The sequence below is a fragment of the Oncorhynchus kisutch genome, linkage group LG12 (assembly GCF_002021735.2).
Source record: "Oncorhynchus kisutch isolate 150728-3 linkage group LG12, Okis_V2, whole genome shotgun sequence".
NCBI classification, from domain to species: Eukaryota; Metazoa; Chordata; class Actinopteri; order Salmoniformes; family Salmonidae; genus Oncorhynchus; species Oncorhynchus kisutch.
In genome coordinates, this window is record NC_034185.2 from 21,187,798 (window position 1) to 21,214,074 (window position 26,277).

The 26,277-nt window shown below is 43.5% G+C and overlaps 1 protein-coding gene across 16 annotated transcripts in view; it reads right to left on the minus strand.

Annotated features, from left to right (window-relative positions):
- LOC109900694 (receptor-type tyrosine-protein phosphatase kappa) overlaps positions 1–26,277 on the minus strand; it is a 162,726-nt gene that overhangs the window by 78,526 nt on the left and 57,923 nt on the right. For all 16 annotated transcript variants that reach the window (XM_031837085.1, XM_031837097.1, XM_031837096.1 and 13 more), the window contains exons 4-6: positions 14,448–14,529; positions 11,652–11,767; positions 6,675–6,849 (exon numbers count right to left, since the gene is read on the minus strand). In XM_031837085.1, coding sequence (XP_031692945.1) covers positions 6,675–6,849; positions 11,652–11,767; positions 14,448–14,529 — 373 coding nt within the window. The remainder of the gene's footprint in view (positions 1–6,674; positions 6,850–11,651; positions 11,768–14,447; positions 14,530–26,277) is intronic.

A 26,277-nucleotide genomic window follows, 5' to 3' on the forward strand; every position in this document is an offset into this window, starting at 1 on the left:
CACAACTATGGTGGGCCTATTGCACTAGTGCCAGAAAGCACATACGAAAATGCATGTTAAATTCAGACCCTTTGACTTTTTCCACATTTTGTTACATTACAGCCTTATTCTAAAATGGATTATATAAAAACATTTCCTCAGCAATCTACACACAATACCCCATAATGACAAATCGAAAAAACTAATTTTGAACATTTTGCAAATGTATTAAAAATAAAAAACAGAAACACCATATGTAAATAAGTAGTCAGACCCTTTGCTATGAGACTCAAAGTTGAGCTCAGGTGCATCCTGTTTCCATTTTCTGCAGCATTGAAGGTCCCCAAGAATACAATGGCCTCAATCATTCTTAAATGGAAGAAGTTTGGAACCACCAAGACACTTCCTAGAGCTGGCCCCCAGGCCAAACTGAGCAATTGGGGGAGAAGGGCCTTGGTCAGGGGGGTGACCGAGTTCCTCTGTGAATATGGGAGAGCCTTCCAGAAGGACAACCTTCTCTGCAGCACTCCACCAATCAGGTCTTTATGGTAGAGTGGCGTGACGGAAGCCACTCCTCAGTAAAAGGCACATGCCTGGAGGAAACCTGGCACCTTCCCTACGGTGAAGCATGGTGGTGGCAGCATCATGCTGTGGGGATGTTTTTTAGCAGCAGGGACTGAGAGACTAGTCAGGAACAAGGGAAAGATGAACAGAGCAAAGCACAGAGAGATCCTTGATGGAAACCTGCTCCAGAGCAATCAGTACCTCAGACTGGCACAAAGGTTCACCTTCCAACAGGACAACGACCCTAAGCACAGAGCCAAGACAACGCAGGAGTGGCTTCGGGACAAGTCTCTGAATGTCCTTGAGCGGCCCAGCCAGAGCCCGGTCTTGAACCTGATAGAACATCTCTGGAGAGATCTGAAAATAGCTGTGCAGTAACTCTCCCCATCCAAATCAAATCAAATTTTATTTGTCACATACACATTGTTAGCAGATGTTAATGCAAGCGTAGCGAAATGCTTGTGCTTCTAGTTCCGACAATGCAGTAATAACTAACGAGTAATCTAACCTACCAATTTCACAACAACTACCTTAATACACACAAGTGTAAAGGGATGAAGAAAATGTACATAAAGACATATGAATAAGTGATGGTACAGAACGGCATAGGCAAGATGCAGTAGATGGTATCGAGTACAGTATATACATATGAGATGAGTAATGTAGGGTATGTAAATATATAAAAGTGGCATTGTTTAAAGTGGCTAGTGATACATGTATTACATAAAGATGGCAAGATTCAGGAGATGGTATAGAGTACAGTATATACATATGACATGAGTAATGTAGGGTATGTAGACATTATATTAAGTGGCATTGTTTAAAGTGGCTAGTGATACATTTTTTACATACATTTTTTCAATATTAAAGTGGCTGGAGTTGAGTCAGTATGTTGGCAGCAGCTACTCAATGTTAGTGGTGGCTGTTTAACAGTCTGATGGCCTTGCGATAGAAGCTGTTTTTCAGTGTCTCGGTCCCAGCTTTGATGCACCTGTACTGACCTCGCCTTCTGGATGATAGCAGGGTGAACAGGCAGTGGCTCGGGTGGTTGTTGTCCTTGGTGATATTTTGGCCTTCCTGTGACATCGGGTGGTGTAGGTGTCCTGGAGGGCAGGTAGTTTGCCCCCGGTGATGCATTGTGCAGACCTCACTACCCTCTGGAGAGCCTTACGGTTGTGGGCGGAGCAGTTGCCGTACCAGGCGGTGATACAGCCCGACAGGATGCTCTCGATTGTGCATCTGTAAAAGTTTGTGAGTGCTTTTGGTGACAAGTCTAATTTCTTCGGCCTCCCAAGGTTGAAGAGGCGCTGCTGCGTCTTCTTCACCACGCTGTCTGTGTGGGTGGACCAATTCAGTTTGTATGTGATGTGTACGCCGAGGAACTTAAAACTTATTACCCTCTCCACTACTGTCCCGTCGATGTGGATAGGGGGGTGCGCCCTCTGCTGTTTCCTGAAGTCCATGATCATCTCCTTTGTTTTGCTGACGTTGAGTGTGAGGTTATTTCCCTGACACCACACTCCGAGGGCCCTCACCTCCTCCCTGTAGGCCATCTCGTCGTTGTTGGTAATCAAGCCTACCACTGTAATGTCGTCTGCAAACTTGATGATTGAGTTGGAGGCGTGCATGGCCACGCAGTCGTGGGTGAACAGGGAGTACAGGAGAGGGCTCAGAACGCACCCATGTGGGGCCCCAGTGTTGAGGATCAGTGGGGTGGAGATGTTGTTACCTACCCTCACCACCTGGGGGCGGCCCGTCAGGAAGTCCAGTACCCAGTTGCACAGGGCGGGGTTGAGACCCAGGGTCTCGAGCTTGATGACGAGTTTGGAGGGTACTGTGTTGTTAAATGCTGAGCTGTAGTCGATGAACAGCATTCTCACATAGGTATTCCTCTTGTCCAGGTGTGTTAGGGCAGTGTGGTTGCGATTGCGTCGTCTGTGGACCTATTGGGGCGGGAAACAAATTGGAGTGGGTCTAGGGTGTCAGGTAGGGTGGAGATGATATGGTCCTTGACTAGTCTCTCAAAGCGCTTCATGATTACAGAAGTAGTCGTTTAGCTCAGTTACCTTAGCTTTCTTGGGAAGAGGAACAATGGTGGAAATCTTGAAGCATGTGGGAACAGCAGACTGGGATAAGGATTGATTGAATATGTCCGTAAACACACCAGCCAGCTGGTCTGCACATGCTCTGAGGACGCGGCTGGGGGATGCCGCCTGGGCCTTCAGCCTTGCGAGGGTTAACACGTTTAAATGTTTTACTCACGTCGGCTGCAGTGAAGGAGAGGCCGCAGGTTTTGGTAGCGGTCCGAGTCAGTGGCACTGTATTGTCCTCAAAGCGAGCAAAGAAGTTGTTTAGTCTGTCTGGGAGCAAGACATCCTGGTCTGCGACGGGGCTGGTTTTCTTTTTGTAATCCGTGATTGACTGTAGACCCTACCACATACCTCTTGTGTCTGAGCTGTTGAATTGCAACCTGACCGAGCTTGAGAGCATCTGCAGAGAAGAATGAGAGAAACTCCCGAAATGCAGGTGTGCCAAGCTTATAGCGTCATACCCAAGAAGACTCGATGCTGTAATCCCTGCCAAAGGTGCTTCAACAAAGTACTGAGTAAAGGGTCTGAATACTTATGAAAATGTGATATTTCATTTTATTTTTTATAAATTAGCAAACATTTCTGAAAACCTGTTTTTGCTTTGTCATTATGGGGTATTGTGTGTAGACCGATGAGGGAAAAAAAGATGTAATACATTTTAGAATAAGGCTGTAACGTAACAAAACGTGGAAAAAGTCAAGCGGTCTGAATACTTTCCAAGGGCACTGTATTTCTACTTTCCCTTTAAGGTCACCTCAGGACTTGGGCTACAGGTGGCCTAGAGTTTAGAGCATTGGGCCAGTAACATAAGGTCGCTGGTTCTAATACCCAAGCCTACAAGGTGAAAAATCTGTCGATGTGCCCTTGAGCAAACCATAATTTTCTCCGGGGGCACTGTACTACTACTACTACTACTATGGCTGCACATATCCAGTGCATGTGACAATAAAACATCTATTTTTTTTGTTTGAATTCCTGAAACTCTTTTTCCTGGTAATTTTATTGGGTCAAAATACTGGATAACTAATAGACAACAACTAAAACAAACCAGAAACCTTCACAATATATTTGATCGAAAACAATTAATTATTGAAGCCGGTGATGTTTATTAGGTAGAAGTCGTTTTCCAAGAAAACAAACCAACCCCATCAATGGAAAAAATAGAAAGAGGAAAAAGGCCATTTAAATGCAGAGGCAATTGCCAATATAATTTGTACTTGTACCTGTAGGCGAGGACCATTCTCATTTCATTAAGATGTTTGGAGGAAACGGCGTAAACACAATAGAGGAGGTCTGGAGTAACTGACACACAAAATGTCTTCTTTCAACTAAAAAACTATAAATATGCTTCCAATAAAATGCACAGTAGGATGGGGAAGGTTTTAGGCATGGCAGGCAGGCTGACTCTCCCCATTTAGGGCATCATAACGGAGGAGTGAAGATAGAGCTAGTTGGACTGAGCAGGTTGTGTGTGTGTGTGTGTGTGTGTGTGTGTGTGTGTGTGTGTGTGTGTGTGTGTGTGTGTGTGTGTGTGTGTGTGTGTGTGTGTGTGTGTGTGTGTGTGTGTGTGTGTGTGTGTGTGTGTGTGTGTGTGTGTGTGAGTGAGTGAGTGAGTGAGTGAGTGAGTGAGTGAGTGAGTGAGTGAGTTGCAGAGGAATCTTTCATCAGCTGGCATTATTGCTTCTCCCCAAGCAGCCCATCCATCATGTGTGTGGTGACAGTGTGGAATGATATCGCCGAGCCCTCGCATTACTGCTCCTTGAACCTTGTCTCATCCATCTCTCACATCCTTCAGCAGGCCACGCTAATAAACATCCGCCTTGCAATCGCACAACTTACTGACTGGCCAACCTGCAGCTCAACTCCGCTGTGACTGGTCTAACCCAGCCCCAAGCAGCCCTGGCTCCGGAGCCATTCTAATAGTAATTGATTTTCATTTATTTCCGATATAGACGACAGTCTCCAAGGCAGTATGTTGATAAAAAAAAACAGTGGGAGGAGAGAGAGAGCTGCAGCAACTTCATTTTATGCGTGAGGAAACGCTCGGGTCCGCTCTGGCTTTAAAAAAAAGCTAATGACAAGATCTGAGAAATGACAGTGACAGGGCAGGCCTTGGAACAACAAAGCGCACACAGCAATCTCCATCTGACTGATGCTGTTATAGGACACAGAGGAGTGATCCCTTCCACCATCTGTCTCCCCCACCTTACCTCCAGCATGCAGACACTGTTTGGGCAGGCGGTATTAGGCTATCATCTACAACGTGACAATCATTCTGCCTCTCAAACCCTGTGGTTAACCAGCAAACATAGTCCACAAGCCCTCGTGGCTTGGAATCAATCCAGTTTCATATTCATATCCTTAGAAAAATCTGTTCCTTTCTTGGTGTTTCTCTTTTCTGTGCATTCCAAGTTCTTCCTTTGGCATCATTATGAGGCTTCATCAGAGTTTAACAATCTCTCTTTGAGCCTGAGGTTGTCAAGCAGGAGCCTTTCTTCAGTGTGGGATGAGCTGGCACTTATCAAGTTTGAATCTACTTTTAAGCAGAAAATATCTCCCAGCCTGCCTCTCTGCTGACAGTCGTGTCTGCCACCAATCAGCCAGTTTGTTTACGGCAGGGAACCACACTGTCCCCCACACATACACACCAGGGGAGATGACAGCACACTATCTACACAACAGTTATTAAAGTGTACACACACACATACATGCACAAGAAGACAACAGACTAGAACTCCTTAGATTAAGTACATATTTCACATGGTTTCCTGATCATAGAGCCTTGGATAAGATATGAAATTGAAATACCATATTGAAAATTGCACCTAAGGTCACCTCAGCAATCATTTCAATAAGCCGTAAGAAATAACTTTAACGATCAAAGCCGTGAACGGGTTCCTTTCATTTGTTAAAGCAGAGCTCAACAGGCATGTTTGTTTTAGGCTCTGTTCCAATGAGCAACCTTGTCAATAAAGTTTAGATTCTACTAGGAATGGGGCAACATGATTACTCAAAAAGCTCTGGGAGCCACGCATACCTCATGACAAAGTCAATTGTGCTCCACAGTGTGTTGTTTCTTTCACCGCTGGGGGACACATAGATCAATAGTTCTTCTGTGAAAGGAATTTGCCACTGAAATTTTCATTTGTTACAAAGGGGACCAAAATAGCCGGCAGCATCCTCTGTCACTTCGGCTTTGGCAGAGCAGCCACTAATAAACTACTACCCTTAGGTCATAAACGACAATGGGCAACTCCATGCCAGCTCTCATTATGGGCCGCCCGTATCAATGGCCCCAAAATTTCCTTTAAAATTACCATCTTTCAGATCGGTGTAGCAGGATGTCTGCTTTCAAGCGCTAGTGAGATATTGGACCTGTCAGTGCAGTTAATGTTGAACTACCTTCTAACACCAGGGTTCTGGGACCCTCTGGCCCAAGCTAAAAATAAGATTTGCTTTACCGATGCAAAAAAACTGGCCTTCCCTTCCTCTTGGTTGGGGGCGGAGGTAGGAACTTTGAAGAAGCCAAGATTGATTGTCTGCACTAATTCTCTGTGTGGCTGGAGATATGCAGAGCAGCTCAGAGAGAGAGAGAAAGACATCTCCTGATTATGAGGTGTCTGTTGAAGCATGGCTGGGAGCCAAGCCTCTCTGCTCTCTCCACTGACCACATCTGAGAAGCATTTCCACAAGCAGACTTCAGACATCATGACATGAGAACTTGTGTAATTATTCTCCCTTTTGGTGAATCTCATTTTAATATCCAAATAATATTCAAATTCCTCTGCCTGAATAAACATATGCTAGTTGTGTGTTCCCTCACATATGTATTTTTGATATCTGCATAATGTTTATGAAGAAATATTTTGGGAGTTTTGCAACTGAGTTCAAAACTACAATTGACAAAACTGATGTATACTATTTATTGTAATCAAATTCTTTACAATCAGTCAAATAGATATGGTAGATTTATGAGGTAATAATCAGATGTGCATGGATGAATTTACATACCAAGATATCATCTGATGAGGACACACATACCTCTGACGATGAGTCCAGCGAAGTTGGACACACCTGATCCTCTCTCTGACTGGGTGACACATCGGTAAAGGTCTTGGTCCAGACTAGTCACTTCCTTGAGTCTAAACGAGGCAGCGAACCGCCTGTGGTTGATGTTCTTAGTTGACGCCACGGGAATGTCCTCCCCATTTCTCCTCTGCAAGATAAAAACATTAAGGAAAACATATGAGTTTGTACTTATTGGAAGGACGTTGCCTTACATCGGGAAGATGACGGATTACTTATTAAAAACAGAAAGTTTGTAAAATCTTTCAAACATCAAGGATGCGTCTGGCTGATAGCACATAAAAGTGTATCTCGGCGGGAGCCAATGAATGCGTCTGTTAAAGCACCCAGAGCTTATCATCACTGGGATCGTTATCAGACAAGTTTGATATCAACAGCAGTGCCTCTTTTACATTTTCACCTCCACAACCGCCGGCACCGAAAAGGTCACATCGCCTCTCTCACTTTTCCACCCAGTCATCCATGAGAGGAGTTCTCTTATTCCCTCTCTACCTCCTTCTCACCTCCATCCCTCTCGTGCTCTATTTCTGTGAGTCTTATCAGTTCACCCTAGGCTTTAGGGAGGGCTTAGATCATGCCCTCACCTGAACAGTAATTTTCCCACAGCCCTAGCTGACAAAATTGATTTTACTGCATTCTTTCTTAATAGAAATTTCCCCCCAAAAAGACGTGGCATTTCCTTGAGCCGGGTATTGGACTTGAGAGGGGGTAGAGAGGTGTTTGAGTTATGAGGACACAATGCTCAGTGATATCCTGAGTGATGAATTGTACTGTGGGATCATTTTAATGTTACTTTTTGTCAGTTGGTGTGATCCATAAACAACAGTTTGACCCGCATCCTTATAAATCAATCCAGAGGTTCAACGCCATTATCCCAGAAACCCTAGACCCACTCCAATTTGCATACCACCCCAACAGATCCATAGATGATGCAATCTCTATTGCACTCCACACTGCCCTTTCCCACCTGGACAAAAATGTGAAAATGCTATTAATTGACTACAGCTCAGCGTTCAACACCATAGTGCCCTCAAAGCTCATCAATAAGCTAAGGTCCCTGGGACGAAACACCTCCCTCTGCAACTGGATCCTGGACTTCCTGACGGGCCGCCCCCAGGTGGTAAGGGTAGGTAACAACGATCGCGATCCTCAACACAGGGGCCCCTCAGGGGTGCATGCTCAGTCCGCTTCTGTACTCCCTGTTCACTCATGACTGCACGGCCAGGCACGACTCCAACACCATCATTACATTTGCAGATGACACAACAGTGGTAGGCCTGATCACAGAAAACGACGAGAAAGCCTATAGGGAGGAGGTAAAAGACCTGGCCGTGTGGTGCCAGGACAACAACCTCTCCCTCAACATGATCAAGACAAAGGAGATGATTGTGGACTACAAGAAAAAGAGGACAGAGCACGCCCCCATTCTCATCGACAGGGCTGTAGTGGAGCAGGACGAGAGCTTAAAGTTCCTTGGTGTCCACATCACCAACAAACTAACATGGTCCACGCACATCAAGACAGTCGTGAAGAGGGCACGACAAAACCTATTGCCCCTCGGGAGACTAAAAAGATTTGGCATGGGTCCTCAGATCCTCAAAAGGTTCTACAGCTGTACCATCGAGAGCATCCTGACTGGTTGCATCACTGCCAGGTATGGCAACTGCTCGGCCTCTAACCGCAAGGCACTACAGAGGGTAGAGGTCGACCGATTAAATCGGAATGGCCGATTAATTAGGGCCAATTTCAAGTTTTCATAACAAATCGGTCATTTTTGGACACCGATCATGGCCGATTACATTTCACGCCACAAGGCGACTGCGTGGCAGGCTGACTACCTGTTATGCGAGTGCAAGCAAGGAGCCAAGGTAAGGCACTAGCTAGCATTAAATGCATCTTATAAAAAACAATCAATCTTAATATAATCACTAGTTAACTACACATGGTTGATGATTTTACTAGTTTATCTAGCTTGTCCTGCGTTGCATATAATCGATGCGGTGCCTGTTAATTTATCATTGAATCACAGCCTACTTCGCCAAATGGGTGATTTAACACGCGCATTCGCGAAGAAAGCACTGTGGTTACACCAATGTGTACCTAACCATAAACATCACACCTTTCTTAAAATCAATACACAAGTATATATTTTTAAACCTGCATATTATGTTAATATTGCCTGCTAACATGAATTTATTTTAACTAGGGAAATTGTGTCACTTTTCTTGTGTTCTGTGCAACAGAGTCAGGGTATATGCAGCAGTTTGGGCCGCCTGGCTCGTTGCGAACTGTTTGAAGACCATTTCCTCCTAACAAAGACAGCCAACTTCGCCAAACGGGGGATGATTTCACAAAAGAGCATTTGCGAAAAAAGCACAATCGTTGCATGAATGTACCGAACCATAAACATCAATGCCTTTCTTAAAATCAATACACAGAAGTACACTGCTCAAAAAAATAAAGGAAACACTAAAATAACACATCCTAGATCTGAATGAATGAAATATTCTTATTAAATACTTTTTTCTTTACATAGTTGAATGTGCTGACAACAAAATCACACAAAAATTATCAATGGAAATCAAATGGAGCAACCCATGGAGGTCTGGATTTGGAGTCACACTCAAAATCAAAGTGTAAAACCACACTACAGGCTGATCCAACTTTGATGTAATGTCCTTAAAGCAAGTCAAAATGAGGCTCAGTAGTGTGTGTGGCCTCCACGTGCCTGTATGACCTCCCTACAACGCCTGGGCATGCTCCTGATGAGGTGGCGGATGGTCTCCTGAGGGATCTCCTCCCAGACCTGGACTAAAGCATCCGCCAACTCCTGGACAGTCTGTGGTGCAACGTGGCGTTGGTGGATGGAGCGAGACATGATGTCCCAGATGTGCTCAATTGGATTCAGGTCTGGGGAACGGGCGGGCCAGTCCATAGCATCAATGCCTTCCTCTTGCAGGAACCGCTGATACACTCCAGCCACATGAGGTCTAGCATTGTCTTGCATTAGGAGGAACCCAGGGCCAACCGCACCAGCATATGGTCTCACAAGTGGTCTGAGGATCTCATCTCGGTACCTAATGGCAGTCAGGCTACCTCTGGTGAGCATATGGAGGGCTGTGCGGCCCCCCAAAGAATTGCCACCCCACACCATGACTGACCCACCGCCAAACCAGTCATGCTGGAGGATGTTGCAGGCAGCAGAACGTTCTCCACGGCGTCTCCAGACTGTCACGTCTGTCACATGTGCTCAGTGTGAACCTGCTTTCATCTGTGAAGAGCACAGGGCGCCGGTGGTGAATTTGCCAATCTTGGTGTTCTCTGGCAAATGCCAAACGTCCTGCACGGTGTTGGGCTGTAAGCACAACCCCCACCTGTGGACATCGGGTCCTCATACCACCCTCATGGAGTCTGTTTCTGACCGTTTGAGCAGACACATGCACATTTGTGGCCTGCTGGAGGTCATTTTGCAGGGCTCTGGCAGTGCTCCTCCTTGCACAAAGGTGGAGGTAGCGGTCCTGCTGCTGGTTTGTTGCCCTCCTACGGCCTCCTCCACGTCTCCTGATGTACTGGCCTGTCTCCTGGTAGCGCCTCCATGCTCTGGACACTACGGTGACAGACACAGCAAACCTTCTTGCCACATCTCACATTGATGTGCCATCCTGGATTAGCTGCACTACCTGAGCCACTTGCGTGGGTTGTAGACTCCGTCTCATGCTACCACTAGAGTGAAAGCACTGCCAGCATTCAAAAGTGACCAAAATATCAGCCAGGAAGCATAGGAACTGAGAAGTGGTCTGTGGTCCCCACCTGCAGAACCACTCCTTTACTGGGGGTGTCTTGCTAAATGCCTATAATTTCCACCTGTTGTCTATTCCATTTGCACAACAGCATGTGAAATTTATTGTCAATCAGTGTTGCTTCCTAAGTGGACAGTTTGATTTCACAGAAGTGTGATTGACTGGAGTTACATTGTTGTGTTTAAGTGTTCCCTTTATTTTTTTGAGCAGTGTATATATTTTTAAACCTGCATATTTACAGTGCCTTGCGAAAGTATTCGGCCCCCTTGAACTTTGCGAGCTTTTGCCACATTTCAGGCTTCAAACATAAAGATATAAAACTGTATTTTTTGTGAAGAATCAACAACAAGTGGGACACAATCATGAATTGGAACGACATTTATTGGATATTTCAAACTTTTTGAACAAATCAAAAACAGAAAATTGGGCGTGCTAAATTATTACTTTCGCAAGGCACTGTATATATATATATTTTTTAAGAATTTGGCTGATTAATTGGTATCGGCTTTTTTTGGACCTCCAATAATCGCTATCGGTGTTGAAAAATCATAATCGTTCAACCTCTAATAGAGGGTAGTGTGAACGGCCCAGTATATCACTGGGGCCAAGCTTCCTGCCATCCAGGACCTCTATACCAGGCGGTGACAGAGGAAGGCCCTAAAAATTGTCCAAGACTCCAGCCACTCTAGTCATAGACTGTTCTCTCTGCTACCGCCTGGCAAGCGGTATTGGTAGCGCCAAGTCGAGGTCTTAGAGGCTTCTAAACAGCTTCTAGCCCCAAGCCATAAGACTCCTGAACATCGAGCCAAATGGCTACCCAGGCTAGTTACTTTAATAACGCTACCTACATATACATACTACCTCATATAACGGGTGCCCCCACACATTGACTCTGTATCGGTACCCCTCCCCTGTATATAGTCTCGCTATTGTTATTTCACTGCTGCTTTTTAATTACTTGTTACTTTAAACTGTTATTCTTACCTGTATTTTTTTGAAACTGCATTGTTGGTCAGGGACTCATAAGTAAGCATTTCACTGTAAGGTCTACTGTTGTATTTGGCACATGTGACTATTAAAATTGGATTTGATCTGTACAGTGGCTAGCCCTGCTCCCAATCACAGTCCATACCTGCAGCCACAGCCTGTTGTTCACGGTATCCCGGCCGGTGGCGATGCACTGGAAGGTGGCGTTCTGCCCGGCGTTGACTTCCACATCTCCCAGGCGCAGGAAGTGAGGCGATTTATCTATGGGGAAGAAAACAATTACAGCAGTCATAAACGCAGAGCACACGACATGATCAATGCAGCCCTGCGGTTTCCCAGCACCCCCCTTTTCTCGCCATGTCAGACGGCAAGTCCTAGTAACTACCTCATCTGTCACACAAACACAGCCAGAGCTGAGTGGGTGAAGTGGTTACTGGTAAACACTTTCAATAAACATACACCGCTGCTGGGAACAGCCTGGATTATTACAATACACACTTGCACCTCAAGTCAAAAGATACTAGTGTTCTAAGAGGGAAAGGAAACCTATGTGGTCTGGAAATAAAATACCCAACAACAACATTAAACTAACATGAGAAGGATGGAGTCTTTTTTGGAAAAAATAATATTAACAAGCAGAGTTCTGATATGGACAGCTAAATTATTCATGGTGATTTGGAAGGTTGGCAGCCCAGATGCTGCGTGGTAGTCTGGAGCGGTGCCAGCAGTAATTGAGCACACGTAACTAGGAGGAACATTTACGAAACAGCGCTAAACTCTGAACACAACAGGACCAAAACGGTTGTCTGGCTTCACACTGTTGTTAATGTCCAGGGATCCTCGTTACAGATTACCTAACGAGCCAAACGATGGCTTGGCTATTCATACTTTGAATACATTAACTATGACTTTATCAATGTATAGAGACACCAAGTTTTTCTCTCTGCAACAAAGACATGTTCAAGTTTAAAATTGATGCATTTAAAATGAATTATCTTTCTTCGATTTGACTTTGAGAAGGAAAACTCAGTGCCTGTAGTTTTTCTTGTATTTTTTATTAGTGTTTTGGAGTGATTCTGAATTTAATTGTCTTCTATAATCAAGCAGTGAATTCAAGTCACAGCCGCAGGGTAATCCTCCAAATTACCCTTCATACTCTGGTGGAAAAACTGATTAGGGATATTTTATGCACATACCATACATACAAAGAGACAGCATCGTAGACTGCGAGAGCACTACAGTGTGAGATCGAGGCCATTGTGAAGAGAGAAGAAAAGAGGAGATAATCCAATGGACTAGTGATAGGACCTTAGAAAAAGACCCAAACATAGTGATTTAACTCATTTGACTCTAGGGACTATTGCTAAAATAGAGACTGTAAATCACTGTGTCCAATGGTTTGTCAGCTTGGGTGAGTGCTTAGCTAGTTCATTATCATCAGTGCAATGGGTGGATAGAAGCTGGGTGGTTCAGCACACACTAATTTCACACAGAGCTTAGTTAGAGATCCATCCTAGCGTCAGTGCTGCTGAAGAGCTGCAAGCTTCTCTTGAGACAGGGATCAGGAAGAGGACATGGTGCAAAAGAAAATGGCATTTGCTGATTATCCCCTGTTGGTCACAATCAAGAGCATTTGTTACTGAAGAGCAACCATGCACTTACTAGGACTATGATTGCTTTACTATAGCACTCACTAAACACTCCAAAGTAGTAAATGGTTGAATGATGGAGAGGGAAGGGTAATTATTATTTCATTATTATTGTTAAATCCAACAGAAATGACCCTCTGGAGTGACGCCATTAGCAGATTATCTCCAAATTAGCCTGGGACGTACCAGTCCCCTGAGTCAATCCACTTACCCCACTGCCAAATGAGGGGTGGCTAGTGCTCAGTACTGCTCACTGCTCAGATCATTTCTCTGGATGCAGCTGTCAATTTAAATGAATGCTGTTACTGTGGAGGCTAGGGCTGTGTCCAAAATGGCATCCTATTCCCTTCATAGTGCACTAAAGGGCTCTGGCCAAAAGTAGTGCACTATGTAGGGAATAGGGTGCCATTTGGGGTGTAACCTAGGAGGTAGCAGGACAGGATGCATGACTGGACACACTGGACTGCACCAGTCTAGTCCTCAAAGGGTGTAGGGTACCTAAACCAGCCATTTTACCCACCATTTAGAATTAATTGATGATGGTTAGTTTTATAAAGGTTTGTTACGCTGTTCAAAAGGATTACAGTCCTAGTTAGGAGCTCTTCTCAGTGAATTGGGATATCTTTACATTATTTAATGTTAATTATTTTATCATCCTGGATAGACTATATAACTGAGGGAATTGTAAAATCCAAATATCTCAATGTTCAGGTTGGACCCCATCGATGTGTAAGAGTATGAATACAAAGCAAACAACTGTGGACACACACACACACTTTAAAATAAATTACATTTCTTATTCAATAATGAAAAGTCTATTCTTTCTAATGGCGTCTCAGATTCTTGGCATCTGTAGAAACTGTCGGAAACATGCTTAACTGTGTCTTTGTAAAATGGTCTCTGGATGAAAATTAAGAAATCCACAAATATATTTAATGGTCAGGTTATCAGGAAGCCAGGGATTTTTTTAAGGTTAACGTTCAAGTACCTCATTGTGCTGAAGTGGGTGGAAGCCAGCTATTACAACCCATAAAGCCATGCTGAGAGAGCACAATTATCCTTTATTACACGGAAGATTCATTTATTAGTATATTTATTTATTCCCTCCTGCGCCGACACTGATGTTTTCAAATGCAGGTCAGCCCACTTTATTATCTTCCAGCAGCAAACCTTGCTCACCTCATCCTTCCCCTCTACCAGGTCACCTTCTTATCTTAATTTTCGGAGCAACAAAAAACCCATCAGCAGCAATGCAGGAGTGTCTGGTAATTACTGCCTGTGTAATGACTTACCACATGGATAGCTCAGAACCTGGATGTCATCAATCGCAATGAAGCCGGTCTTCCCGTCCGAGACCTCCGCCTCAAATATGACCTATCAGAAAGAGAGAGAGAGAGGACGGAGGGGGAGAGAGGATGTTAACAACGCTTATTTCCATCAAGTTTTCTCAGATTGATCCCCAATGCTCCATCATTCTGTCCAGGACACTTGTAGGTTCCAACAAGAAGCTGTTTGGTACATCCGCTGTGGGCACTTTATGGTGACGTGGGATGTGATCGTAAACTGAAATCAGTCTTGCACACAGATGGGAAAAAAGGACCCGTTTTGTGGGCAGAACATATGGTTCAGCCTTAATAGGTTGACACACAATGTAAACCCGAGTTTAACGTGTATACCTTTGTGTGAGGGCTAGCAGGCAATGTCTTACATGCATGGCAGTTTTCAATTGCTGCATCCACAATACAAATTGATGGATGGGCCTCTTCGGCCAACTCACCAAAAATGTGGTTATTTGTTGGAATGTACCCAGCTTCTACTAAAGAAAAAGACAGAGTCCATCACCCTTTTCTGCCCATAGGATATATCAAACTGGCTCACATGGTATTGTTCTATTCTGGACACATAAGTATGCCTAAGTGTTGGAGGGCCAACGAGAACAGATGTACATTTCTATAAATGGTCAATTCAAAAGGTTTTGCCTCCACTTGAAGCTGATTATAGAAAATAACCCTTCAACATTGTGTGCACTTTGTTTTTCACAGAACACAACCTTAAATTAATCTTTCTTAGAATTCACAATGTACTAAATCTATTGTGAGATCTAAAGGACAATTTACAGCTGAATCCTGATCCCCTGAATTTCTAAGCATGACTTTCAGCAAGAAAAGAGAGAGAGACAGAATAAACATTTACAGTAATAGTTCATGCCAGCTGCAGCCTAGCTCTAGCTTAAGGGTGTCACGCCCCTTTTGTAAGCCTGCGTGTGAATTCCCCACCCCCCAAAAAAGGCTCAACATACTGTTTTAGTATTTAGTATTTATTAGGATCCCCAATTAGCTAGTGCCGAGGCAGCGGCTACTCTTCCTGGGTCAAAAAGGAAACAACACAACAAAATAAAATACATAATATATATAAATATACATACACTATAGCACTACATTTACATTACAATTTAGCAGACGCTCCTCATCTAGAGTGACCCACAACTAGTGTATTCATCTTAAGATAGCCAGGCGAGACAACCACACATCACAGTCGTATCACATACATAATACAATACATAATGCAAAGCAAAACACAGTCCCCATTGTGTTGTTATTTTTTCTGTTTTTTTCATCTGGTTTTATTGCTAGCTTGAGTTACCTGCGATGGCAGAGGGTTCCATTTAGTCATGGCTCAATTTAATACTGTGTGTTTCCCAGCCCCTGTTCTGGACAAGGGGACTGTGAAAAGACCTCTGGTTGCATGTCTTGTGTGATACCGATGAATATCTGAACTGTGTGCCCACTGCTTGAACACAGTTCGGTACCTTCAGCACATCAACACCTCACACAAAGACCAACAGTGATGCAGTCAATCTCTCCTAAACTTTGAGCCAGGAATGATAAGCATGCATCATTGACATTCGTCCTCTGTGTACATCAAAGTGCAATACGTGCTGCTCTGTCCTGGAACAACTGCAATTTGCTGCACCTGACCACATAACTGGGCAGTATTCCAGATGCGACAAAACTAGGGCCTTTGGGACCTGTCTGCTTGTCTTAGATGTCAAGAAAGCAGAGCAAGAATAGTAGAATACAAAAAGGTGCAATTTGAAATGTGGTTTTGCATCAGTAGTGTTACTCTTATGTCAGTCACTGACAGTCACTCAATTAGCCCATGTCAGCAAAATAATTCACGTTGATAAGTTAGTCTAGCGGCCAGCTATCTAAACTTGTAGTAATCATGGTCGAATTAGTGACGGGGGGGGGGGGGGGGGGCATTTGTATTTGATTTGTGTTTATTATGGTTCGCCATTAGCTGCCAAAGCAGCAGCTACTCTTCCGGGGGTCTGGCAAAATTAAGGCAGTTATACAATTTAAAAAACATTACAATACATTCATAACAGAATTCACAACACACTAAGTGTGTGCCCTCAGTCCCCTACTCCACTACCACATATCTACAACACAAAATCCATGTGTACGTGTGCATGTGCATATAGCGCATATGTTATCATGTGTGTATGCATGGAGTTTGTGCATGTTGGTGTTGCTTCACAGTCCCCGCTGTTCCATAAGGTGAATTTGTATAACTTTTTAAAATTTGATTCTACTGCTTACATCAGTTACCTGATGTAGAATAGAGTTCCATGTAGTCATGGCTCTATGTAGTACTGTGCACCTCCCATAGTCTGTTCTGGACTTGGGGACTGTGAAGAGACCACTGGTGGTATGTCTTGTGGGGTATGCATGGGTGCTAGTCGATTAAATAGACAGCTCGGTGCTTTCAACATGTCAATACCTCTCACAAATACAAGTAGTGATGAAGTCAATCTCTCCTACACTTTGAACCAGGAGAGATTGACATGCATATTATTAATGTTTGCTCTCTGTGTACATCCAAGGGCCAGCCGTGCTGCTCTCTTTTGAGCCAATTGCAAATGTCCCTCTTCGTGGCACCTGACCACCAATTTTGCTGATAGTACTGTTAAGAAGGTAGAAGGTACTGAACAAAACATATAAATGCAACATGCAACAATTTTACTGAGTTACAGTTCATATAAGGAAATAAGGAAATGTAAATAAATTCATTAGGCCCTAGTCTATGGATTTCACATGACTGAGCAGGGGCGCAGCCATGGGTGGGCATAGGCCCACCAACTGGGGAGCCAGGCCCAGCAAATCAGAATGACTTTTCCCCCACAAAAGGGCATTATTACAGACATAAATACTCCCCAGACAATCCCGAATGTGAAGAAGCCAGATGTGGAGGTCCTGGACTGGCGTGGTTACACGTGGTCTGCGGTTGTGAGGCCAGTTGGACATACTGCCAAATTCTCTAAATAAAATGATGTTGAGGCAGCTTATGGTAGAGAAATTAACATTTAGTTCCCTTGCAACAGCTCTGGCGGACATTCCTGCAGTTAGCATGCCAATTGCATGCTCCTTCAAAACTCTGTGGCACTGTGTTGTGTGACAAAACAGCACATTTTACAGTGCCTTTTATTGTCCCCAGCAAAAGGTGCACCTGTGTAATGATCATGATGTTCAAATCAGCTTCTCGATATGCCACACCAGTCAAGTGGATGGATTATCTTGGCAAAGGAAAAACGTTCACTTACAGGGATGTAAACAAAGTTCTGCTTAGAATTTGAGAGAAATATGATTTTTGTGTGTATGTCAGGGATGTTTTATTTCAACTCATAAAACATAGGACCATCATTTTACATGTTGAGTTTATATTTTTGTTCGGTATAGAATTGCAAGAAATTAATACTAAAACCTCCATTTTTTTCTCTCCTCTGTCAAGACGATGGCCGCTAGATTGTTTTGCTTGCAAGGTGAGGGAAACAACATTTTGCTTAGAGTCCCCAAATGGCTAGGGCCGCCTCTGACTACATCTTGGTATGGATGTGGGGACACAGACCCGCGAGCCACTGCGCACCCCCATGATGAGTATTTTGTGGCCCCCACCCCCATCAAAGTTGCCCATCCCTGCTCTAGCTTAAAGATGATATTTAGCTTTTAGGTGAGATACATAACCTTTTAAGTGATCTCCCTCTTAATGCATACGATATTGGCTAAACAAATCTTAAGCCAGCACTTGCGATAATTCCAATACGAAGATTATGGTATAGATTTTGAAGGAAGCAGTGGATCTAAGTACAGTCAGTGCAACCATGGGAATCTGCCATGACCCCCCCCCGCCCCCTTCTATAGATCTACTTTCCACAACTAGTGAAAATGGACACAGATGTACTGTATTCGGTTAGCAGATTATTAACTCAATACCATGATCTTATTAGAGCCTGGTCTTACAACATAGATGAACAACAACACCTATTAGTCTTTGGGGTACGAGGTGATAGAGTAGCCATTTCCAAACTACCGATTGCAATTTTCAGTTGTCACAGTAAAGAGAAGAGGCTGGACATCATTGAAAATTGAAGTTGAGAACAAACAAAAAACAAACTCTGCTGTGACACCCTGTGCTGGAGCAATTATCTTAACTGAGCTAACTGCAACAGACTAGCCCTTATATCACCCTGCCATAAACCAGTGAGCTCTCCTCAGAGCATCAGCCCCCTGACAGCTCTTTGAAAAGAACAAACTCTGAACCCCTCCAGGTGGGGAGAAGACGGTGACATATTCACAACACAGGCTGAGGATGACAGCCAACGGAATAAAAACACTCAGAGTGGATATATGCAAATTGGTGGTTTACATTTGTTCATCCCATTTTGATTTGAGGAACTAAGGAGTTTACTCAGCAACCCGGTGATAAAGTTAAATTATCCCAAAATGTCTCCACACAATAAATCAATACAGACCAAATGAAAGTCTCTGAAAAGGTGAAATACACAGCAAACTCAAATCAAATTATATTTGTCACACGCTTCGTAAACAACATTTGTCGCTGTAATCATCACATACACTGCTGCTACTGTTTAGCATCTGACACTTTAATCCTAGTTAGGACGGACAAAGTAGGATTAGTGTTTAAACGATGCCCCGCCTCACTTTTCTCCACACACCGAAAACAAAAATCAGTTGAGTTCTTTTTTTTGGCCAATAAATGCGTCTTTCTGTTTATAATACACTGTCCGCTCTCCCAAATTGATACCCAAGAGACCAGAAAGCCTGAGATCATGTTCAAGCCTCAGATTGGATAGTGAAACACACAGGCTTGCACCTGCAGGCGACGTGCAGATGTTTCATTTCTTTCTCATGCGGTCATGGCAAATTCCTACTATTTATGTGTCCAGGTTAAACGTGTGACGTCCCTCATTATAAACAACCATTCGGTTAAATGTATGGTTATGCATCATTTTCAGATCTATTAGAAGCGATTAATAGACGAAACAACAATGTAATTTAACCAATTGACTAGCCAGAGATCAGGGCATTCATCAGCAAAGAGCAGGGCAAGCTGATAGTATTTTGGACAACCAAATCGAACTCAAAATGTGTCAGCTGTATAGTGATTTGCAATTAATAACTTACATTTTAACAGTACTACCAGTAGTAGTAGGCCAACCAATAACACCACAAAAGAATGCGTTTGAAGTGATGATTAGCCGCCGAGAACAGCTAGCATGTCCAGCAAGGTACATCGCCAGTGGCACTCACACACTTCATGTGATCAGCAGGTGGGGGCTTTTCGTGGCAGCCATACGAGACAAGGAGGATGCGGTGAGCAAAGTTACTGGGCTCGAATTTAGTCACGCCTTTTCTCTATAGATTGATGCTTCTTATTGTGCATGTTTAAATAACTTTTTTTATGATTGTATTTTTTTCCAATGTTACATTAAATTGGCAGACCTAACTTGATTGACCCTCTTTCTACAAGGCCTAGTTTATGAGAGGCCTAATCATATTTGTATGAATATTTTGTTAACGCCTAGGCAATAAAGATGCATTCAGGTAATTAACTCATTATTATGTATCAACATTTTAATTTGATTACAATTATTTATTGTCAATCATTCTTCAATTTATTAAGCTATACAATTAAGTAGATTAATGAACTGATAATACAACCATACATTACTTATTTTTGTAATATAATTTCAGGATGTATAATGTATGATAGGATGTATAATAGAATATTGCATTATGTGAATAATGTTCATTAATGTTAATGTGTGTATTAATAATAATAATCTGACTGGCCAATTGTGTGAGTCAGGGGCTGGGGCCATAGAGGGCAAAAAATATATAAATAGTATTTTTCCACAGGAGCCCACTCTCAATGTTCAAAATACACCAGAGAGCATAATGTATTCACAGAGGATCTATAGGTTATTTAAAAAATAACTGTTGATTAAGGTATCATAAGCACATACAGGTATCTGCAAAATAAAGGAAACATCAACAAAGTGTCTTAAAAGGGTTTACCTGGCCTGATGACTCCTGGCTGTCCCCAGTCCACCTGGTCATGCTGCTACTCCAGTTTCAACTGTTCTGCCTTCGGCATATGGAAACCCTGACCTGTTCACCGGACATGCTACCTTGTCCCGGACCAGCTATTCTCTCTCTCTCTACCGCACCTTCTGTCTCGACCTCTGAATGACCCTGCTGGTCATCTATGAACATCTAGAAGAACAACCTGGCCTTAATGGCCATGTTCTATCTCCACCCGGTACAGCCAGAAGAGGACTGGCCTCCCCTCAGAGCCTGGTTCTTCTCTAGGTTTCTTCCTAGGTTCCTGCCTTTTTAGAGAGTTTTTCCTAGCCACCATGTATAGCACTTTGTGACATCTACCGATGTAAAAAGGGCCTTATAAATAATTGCCTCTAGCACTGCATCTCAGTGCTAAAGGCGTTACTACCGAACCTGGTTCGATCCCGGGCTATATCACAACAGGCCATGATCAGGAGTCCCATAGGGCAGCGCACAATTGGCCCAGCGTCGTCCGGGTTAGGGTAGGGTTTGGCAGGGACAGGCCGTCATTGTAAAATAAGACTTTGTTCTTAACAGACTTGCATAGTTAAAAAAAAAAGGTTGAATAAAACATTTAAATACATTGATTGATTGTTGGGCAACCAATGGGCTGCCAGAACAGCTTGAATACGGCTTGGCATAGATTCTACATGTGGACCTAAACCATGCCAGGAAAATGCACCCCACACAATAATATATACTTTGTATCCCTTGTTTACTCAAGTGTTTCCTTTATTTTGACAGTTACCAGTATGCCTACAGTCGGGAAGGCTGCAGTTTGAGCAGCATGCGAGTCAAATATACAACTTGTTGTGTTGTGGCCATAGACATATAATCCATAGAAGGGTATTGTAACTTCTTACCCTGGTTAAATAGACTGTTAAATTTGTGTACACTAGCAATGGATGCCAGTCCTGACTTGAATGGGAACTGTCATCGATGGATTATATTTCTATGGTTGGTTGCAGCTGTTGGTTTTGCACATTTAAAAAAAGAAATTGCAGGAAAATCATACAGTTTGGAAGCAAAAGCCTACTGCTGAAAAGAGAAGACTAATCTGTCTGCAAAACAAATCAAAGAACTCGGTGGTCCCGTTCCGTGAGCTTGTGTGGCCTACCACTTCGCTGCTGAGCTGTTGTTGCTGCTAGACATTTTGACTTCACAATAACAGCACTTACGGTTTCCCGGGGCAGCTCTAGAAGGGCAGAAATTTGACAAACTGACTTGTTGGAAAGGTGGCATCGTATGACAGTGCCATGTTGAAAGTCACTGAGCTCTTCAGTAAGGCCATTCTACTACCAATTTTTGTCTATGGCTGTGTGCTCGATTTTACGTACCTGTCAGCAACGGGTGTGGCTGAAATAGCCAAATCCACTTATTTGAAGGGGTGTCTATATACTTTTGTATATATAGTGTATATAGATGGGAAGTAGCAAGGAGGAGCTATATACTGTAGATTGGAAGTAGCAAGGAGGAGCTACAGTGGGGCAAAAAAGTATTTAGTCAGCCACCAATTGTGCAAGTTCTCCCATTTAAAAAGATGAGGCCTGTAATTTTCATCATGGGTACACCTCAACTATGACAGACAAAATGAGAAAGAAAATCCAGAAAATCACATTGTAGGATTTTTTATGAATTTATTTGCAAAATATGGTGGAAAATAAGTATTTGGTCAATAACAAAAGTTTCTCAATAGTTTGTTATATACCCTTTGTTGGCAATGACAGAGGTCAAACGTTTTCTGTAAGTCTTCACAAGGTTTTCACACACTGTTGCTGGTAATTTAGCCCATTCCTCCATGCAGATCTCCTCTAGAGCAGTGATGTTTTGGGGCTGTTGCTGGGAAACACGGACTTTCAACTCCCTACAAAGATTTTCTATGGGGTTGAGATCTGGAGACTGGCTAGGCCACTCCGTGACCTTGAAATGCTTCTTACGAAGCCACTCCTTTGTGTTTGGGATCATTGTCATGCTGAAAGACCCAGCCACGTTTCATCTTCAATGCCCTTGCTGATGGAAGGAGGTTTTCACTAAAAATCTCACGATACATGGTCCCATTCATTCTTTCCTTTACATGGAACAGTCAACCTAGTCCCTTTGCAGAAAAACAGCCCCAAAGCATGATGTTTCCACCTCCATGCTTCACAGTAGGTATGGTGTTCTTTGGATGCAACTCAACATTCTTTGTCCTCCAAACACGACGAGTTGTGTTTTTTCCAAAAAGTTCTTTTTTTTTTCTATTTGAAGTTCTATTCTATTTTTCCCAATCTTCTTCTGGATCATCCAAATGCTCTCTGGCAAACTTCAGACGGGCTTGGACATGTACTGGCTTAAGCAGGGGGACACGTCTGGCACTGCAGGATTTGAGTCCCTGGCGGCGTAGTGTGTTACTGATGGTAGGCTTTGTTACTTTGGTCCCAGCTCTCTGCAGGTCATTCACTAGGTCCCCCCGTGTGGTTCTGGGATTTTTGCTCACTGTTCTTGTGATCATTTTCACCCCACGGGGTGAGATCTTGCTTGGAGCCCCAGATCGAGGGAGATTATCAGTGGTCTTGTATGTCTTCCATTTCCTAATAATTGCTCCCACAGTTGATTTCTTCAAACCAAGCTGCTTACCTATTGCAGATTCAGTCTTCCCAGCCTGGTGCAGGTCTACAATTTTGTTTCTGGTGTCCTTTGACAGCTCTTTGGTCTTGTCCATAGTGGAGTTTGGAGTGTGACTGTTTGAGGTTGTGGACAGGTGTCTTTTATACTGATAACAAGTTCAAAAAGGTGCCATTAATACAGGTAACGAGTGGAGGACAGAGGAGCCTCTTAAAGAAGAAGTTACAGGTCTGTGAGAGCCAGAAATCTTGCTTGTTTGTAGGTGACCAAATACTTATTTTCCACCATAATTTGAAAATTAATTAATAAAAAATCCTACAATGTGATTTTCTGGATTTTTTCCCTCATTTTGTCTGTCACAGTTGAAGTGTACCTATGATGAAAATTACAGGCCTCTCTCATCTTTTTAAGTGGGAGAAGTTGCACAATTGGTGGCTGACTAAATACTTTTTTGCCCCACTGTATATACTGTAGATTGGAAGTAGCAAGGAGGAGCTATATACTGAAGATTGGAAGTAGCAAGGAGGAGCTATATACTGTAGACTGGAAGTAGCAAGGAGGCGCTATATACTGTAGACTGGAAGTAGCAAGGAGGAGCTATATACTGTAGACTGGAAGTAGCAAGGAGGAGCTATATACTGAAGATTGGAAGTAGCAAGGAGGAGCTATATACTGTAGACTGGAAGTAGCAAGGAGGCGCTATATACTGTAGATTGGAAGTAGCAAGGAGGAGCTATATACTGTAGACTGGAAGTAGCAAGGAGGAGCTATATACTGAAGATTGGAAGTAGCAAGGAGGAGCTATATACTGTAGACTGGAAGTAGCAAGGAGGAGCTATATACTGAAGATTGGAAGTAGCAAGGAGGAGCTATATACTGTAGACTGGAAGTAGCAAGGAGGCGCTATATACTGTAGATTGGAAGTAGCAAGGAGGAGCTATATACTGTAGACTGGAAGTAGCAAGGAGGAGCTATATACTGTAGATTGGAAGTAGCAAGGAGGAGCTATATACTGAAGATTGGAAGTAGCAAGGAGGCGCTATATACTGTAGACTGGAAGTAGCAAGGAGGAGCTATATACTGTAGATTGGAAGTAGCAAGGAGGCGCTATATACTGTAGACTGGAAGTAGCAAGGAGGCGCTATATACTGTAGATTGGAAGTAGCAAGGAGGCGCTATATACTGTAGATTGGAAGTAGCAAGGAGGAGCTATATACTGTAGATTGGAAGTAGCAAGGAGGAGCTATATACTGTAGACTGGAAGTAGCAAGGAGGCGCTATATACTGTAGATTGGAAGTAGCAAGGAGGAGCTATATACTGTAGACTGGAAGTAGCAAGGAGGAGCTAGATATATAGATAGCAGTTTATCTGGGTTGTGTTGATGACATTTCATTTCGTCATCTGCCTCACCTAAAGCCCATTCTTGTGGAAAGCTGCTATAGACCACCAAGTGCTAACAGTCAGTATATAACGTGTGAAATGCTTGACAGAGAGAGGTATATTTTCTGGGTGATTTAAATATTGACTGGCTTTTATCAAGCTGCCCACTCAAGAGAAAGCTTCAAACTGTAACCAGTCAACCTACCAGGGTAATTACAAACAGCACAGACATGAAATCATCAACATGTATTGATCACATATTTACTAGTGCTGCAGAAATTTGCTTTAAAAGCAGTATTCAAATCCATCAGATGTAGTGATGACAATATAGTAGCCATATCTAGGAAAACCAAAGCTCCAAAGGCTGGGCCTAATATAGTGTATAAGATGTCATACAAAAAGTTTTGTAGTGATTCCTATGTTGTTGATATTTGTTGTGGTGTGTATTAAGGAGCAACCAGACGCTGCACTTGACACATTTATGATGCCTCTTGCACTGAGATGCAGTGTCTTAAAGATGCAGTGTCTATTACGTGTTTTAGTTTTCTATTATTTCTCTATTTTATTTTTCTGCTTTGTTGGGAAGGGCCAGTAACTAAGCATTTCACTGTTAGTCGACACCTGTTGCTTACGAAGCATGTGACAAATAACATTAGGTTGGAGACTGCAGCTGGGCTGGGCCTACATGGAGCCTGCATGCGCTGCACATACAACCATGATGTCAGCAACTCCTGCCATCCCAGCCGGTTGTGTGTGTGTGTGTGTGAGAGAGAAGGGGGGGGGGGGGGGGGGGCTGTACTAGATTTTCTGCTCAATGTTACCAATTTGTTCACTGTGATTGTAACCCAGTTATATCAAATATTCATACTAGCCACTTCTGTGGTCTGCAAGTGAATAATATATACATATACTTACATTGTGCGCATAAACATTTGGTTGTACAGACCTACTCCAAGACATTATATATTTTTTCTCTCCCTTTCTCTCAACCAGAGATAAATACAATCCACCGATTACAGAAAGAGCTTTGATCATCAATATTATCACATAGGCAACCAACACAAGTAGGAATATCAGAAACTGATACTCTACTGCCGAGACTCTTTAAACAAACTACGGCCGTGACTTGGAAATATACAGTAAACATTGTCAGAGATGCAAACACGCGTGTGCAAACACACACATCTGTCAGCCAGGCACCCACTCATCACATCACCCAGCTGATGGGGGGGATATTTGCCGTTCTCTTATCGCCTTACCTGCCAGAGATAAAGGCCTGGGTTGGAGAGGAGGAGAGAGGAGGGAGGGAGGAGAGAGGGGGGAGGGAGGGAAGAGAGAAGAGAGAGGAGGAGAGAGGAGGGAGGGAGGAGAGAGGAGAAAGGAGGAGGAGAGAGGAGGGAGGGAGAGAGAGGAGTGAGGAGGGAGGAGGAGAGAGGAGGGAGGAAGAGAGAGGAGGAGAGAGGAGGGAGGAGGAGAGAGGAGGGAGGAGGAGAGAGGAGTGAGGAGGGAGGAAGATAAAGGAGGGAGGAAGAGAGAGGAGGGAGGAAGAGAGAGGAGGGAGGAGGAGAGAGGAGGGAGGAGGAAAGGGAGAGAGGAGGGAGGGAGGAGGGAGAGAGGAGGAGAGGAGAGGCATTCTGCTGGAGGAGCTACACAACCCTCCCCAACTGCATTTATTCCACTGATCATTACCACAGCGCTCACAGAGTAAACATT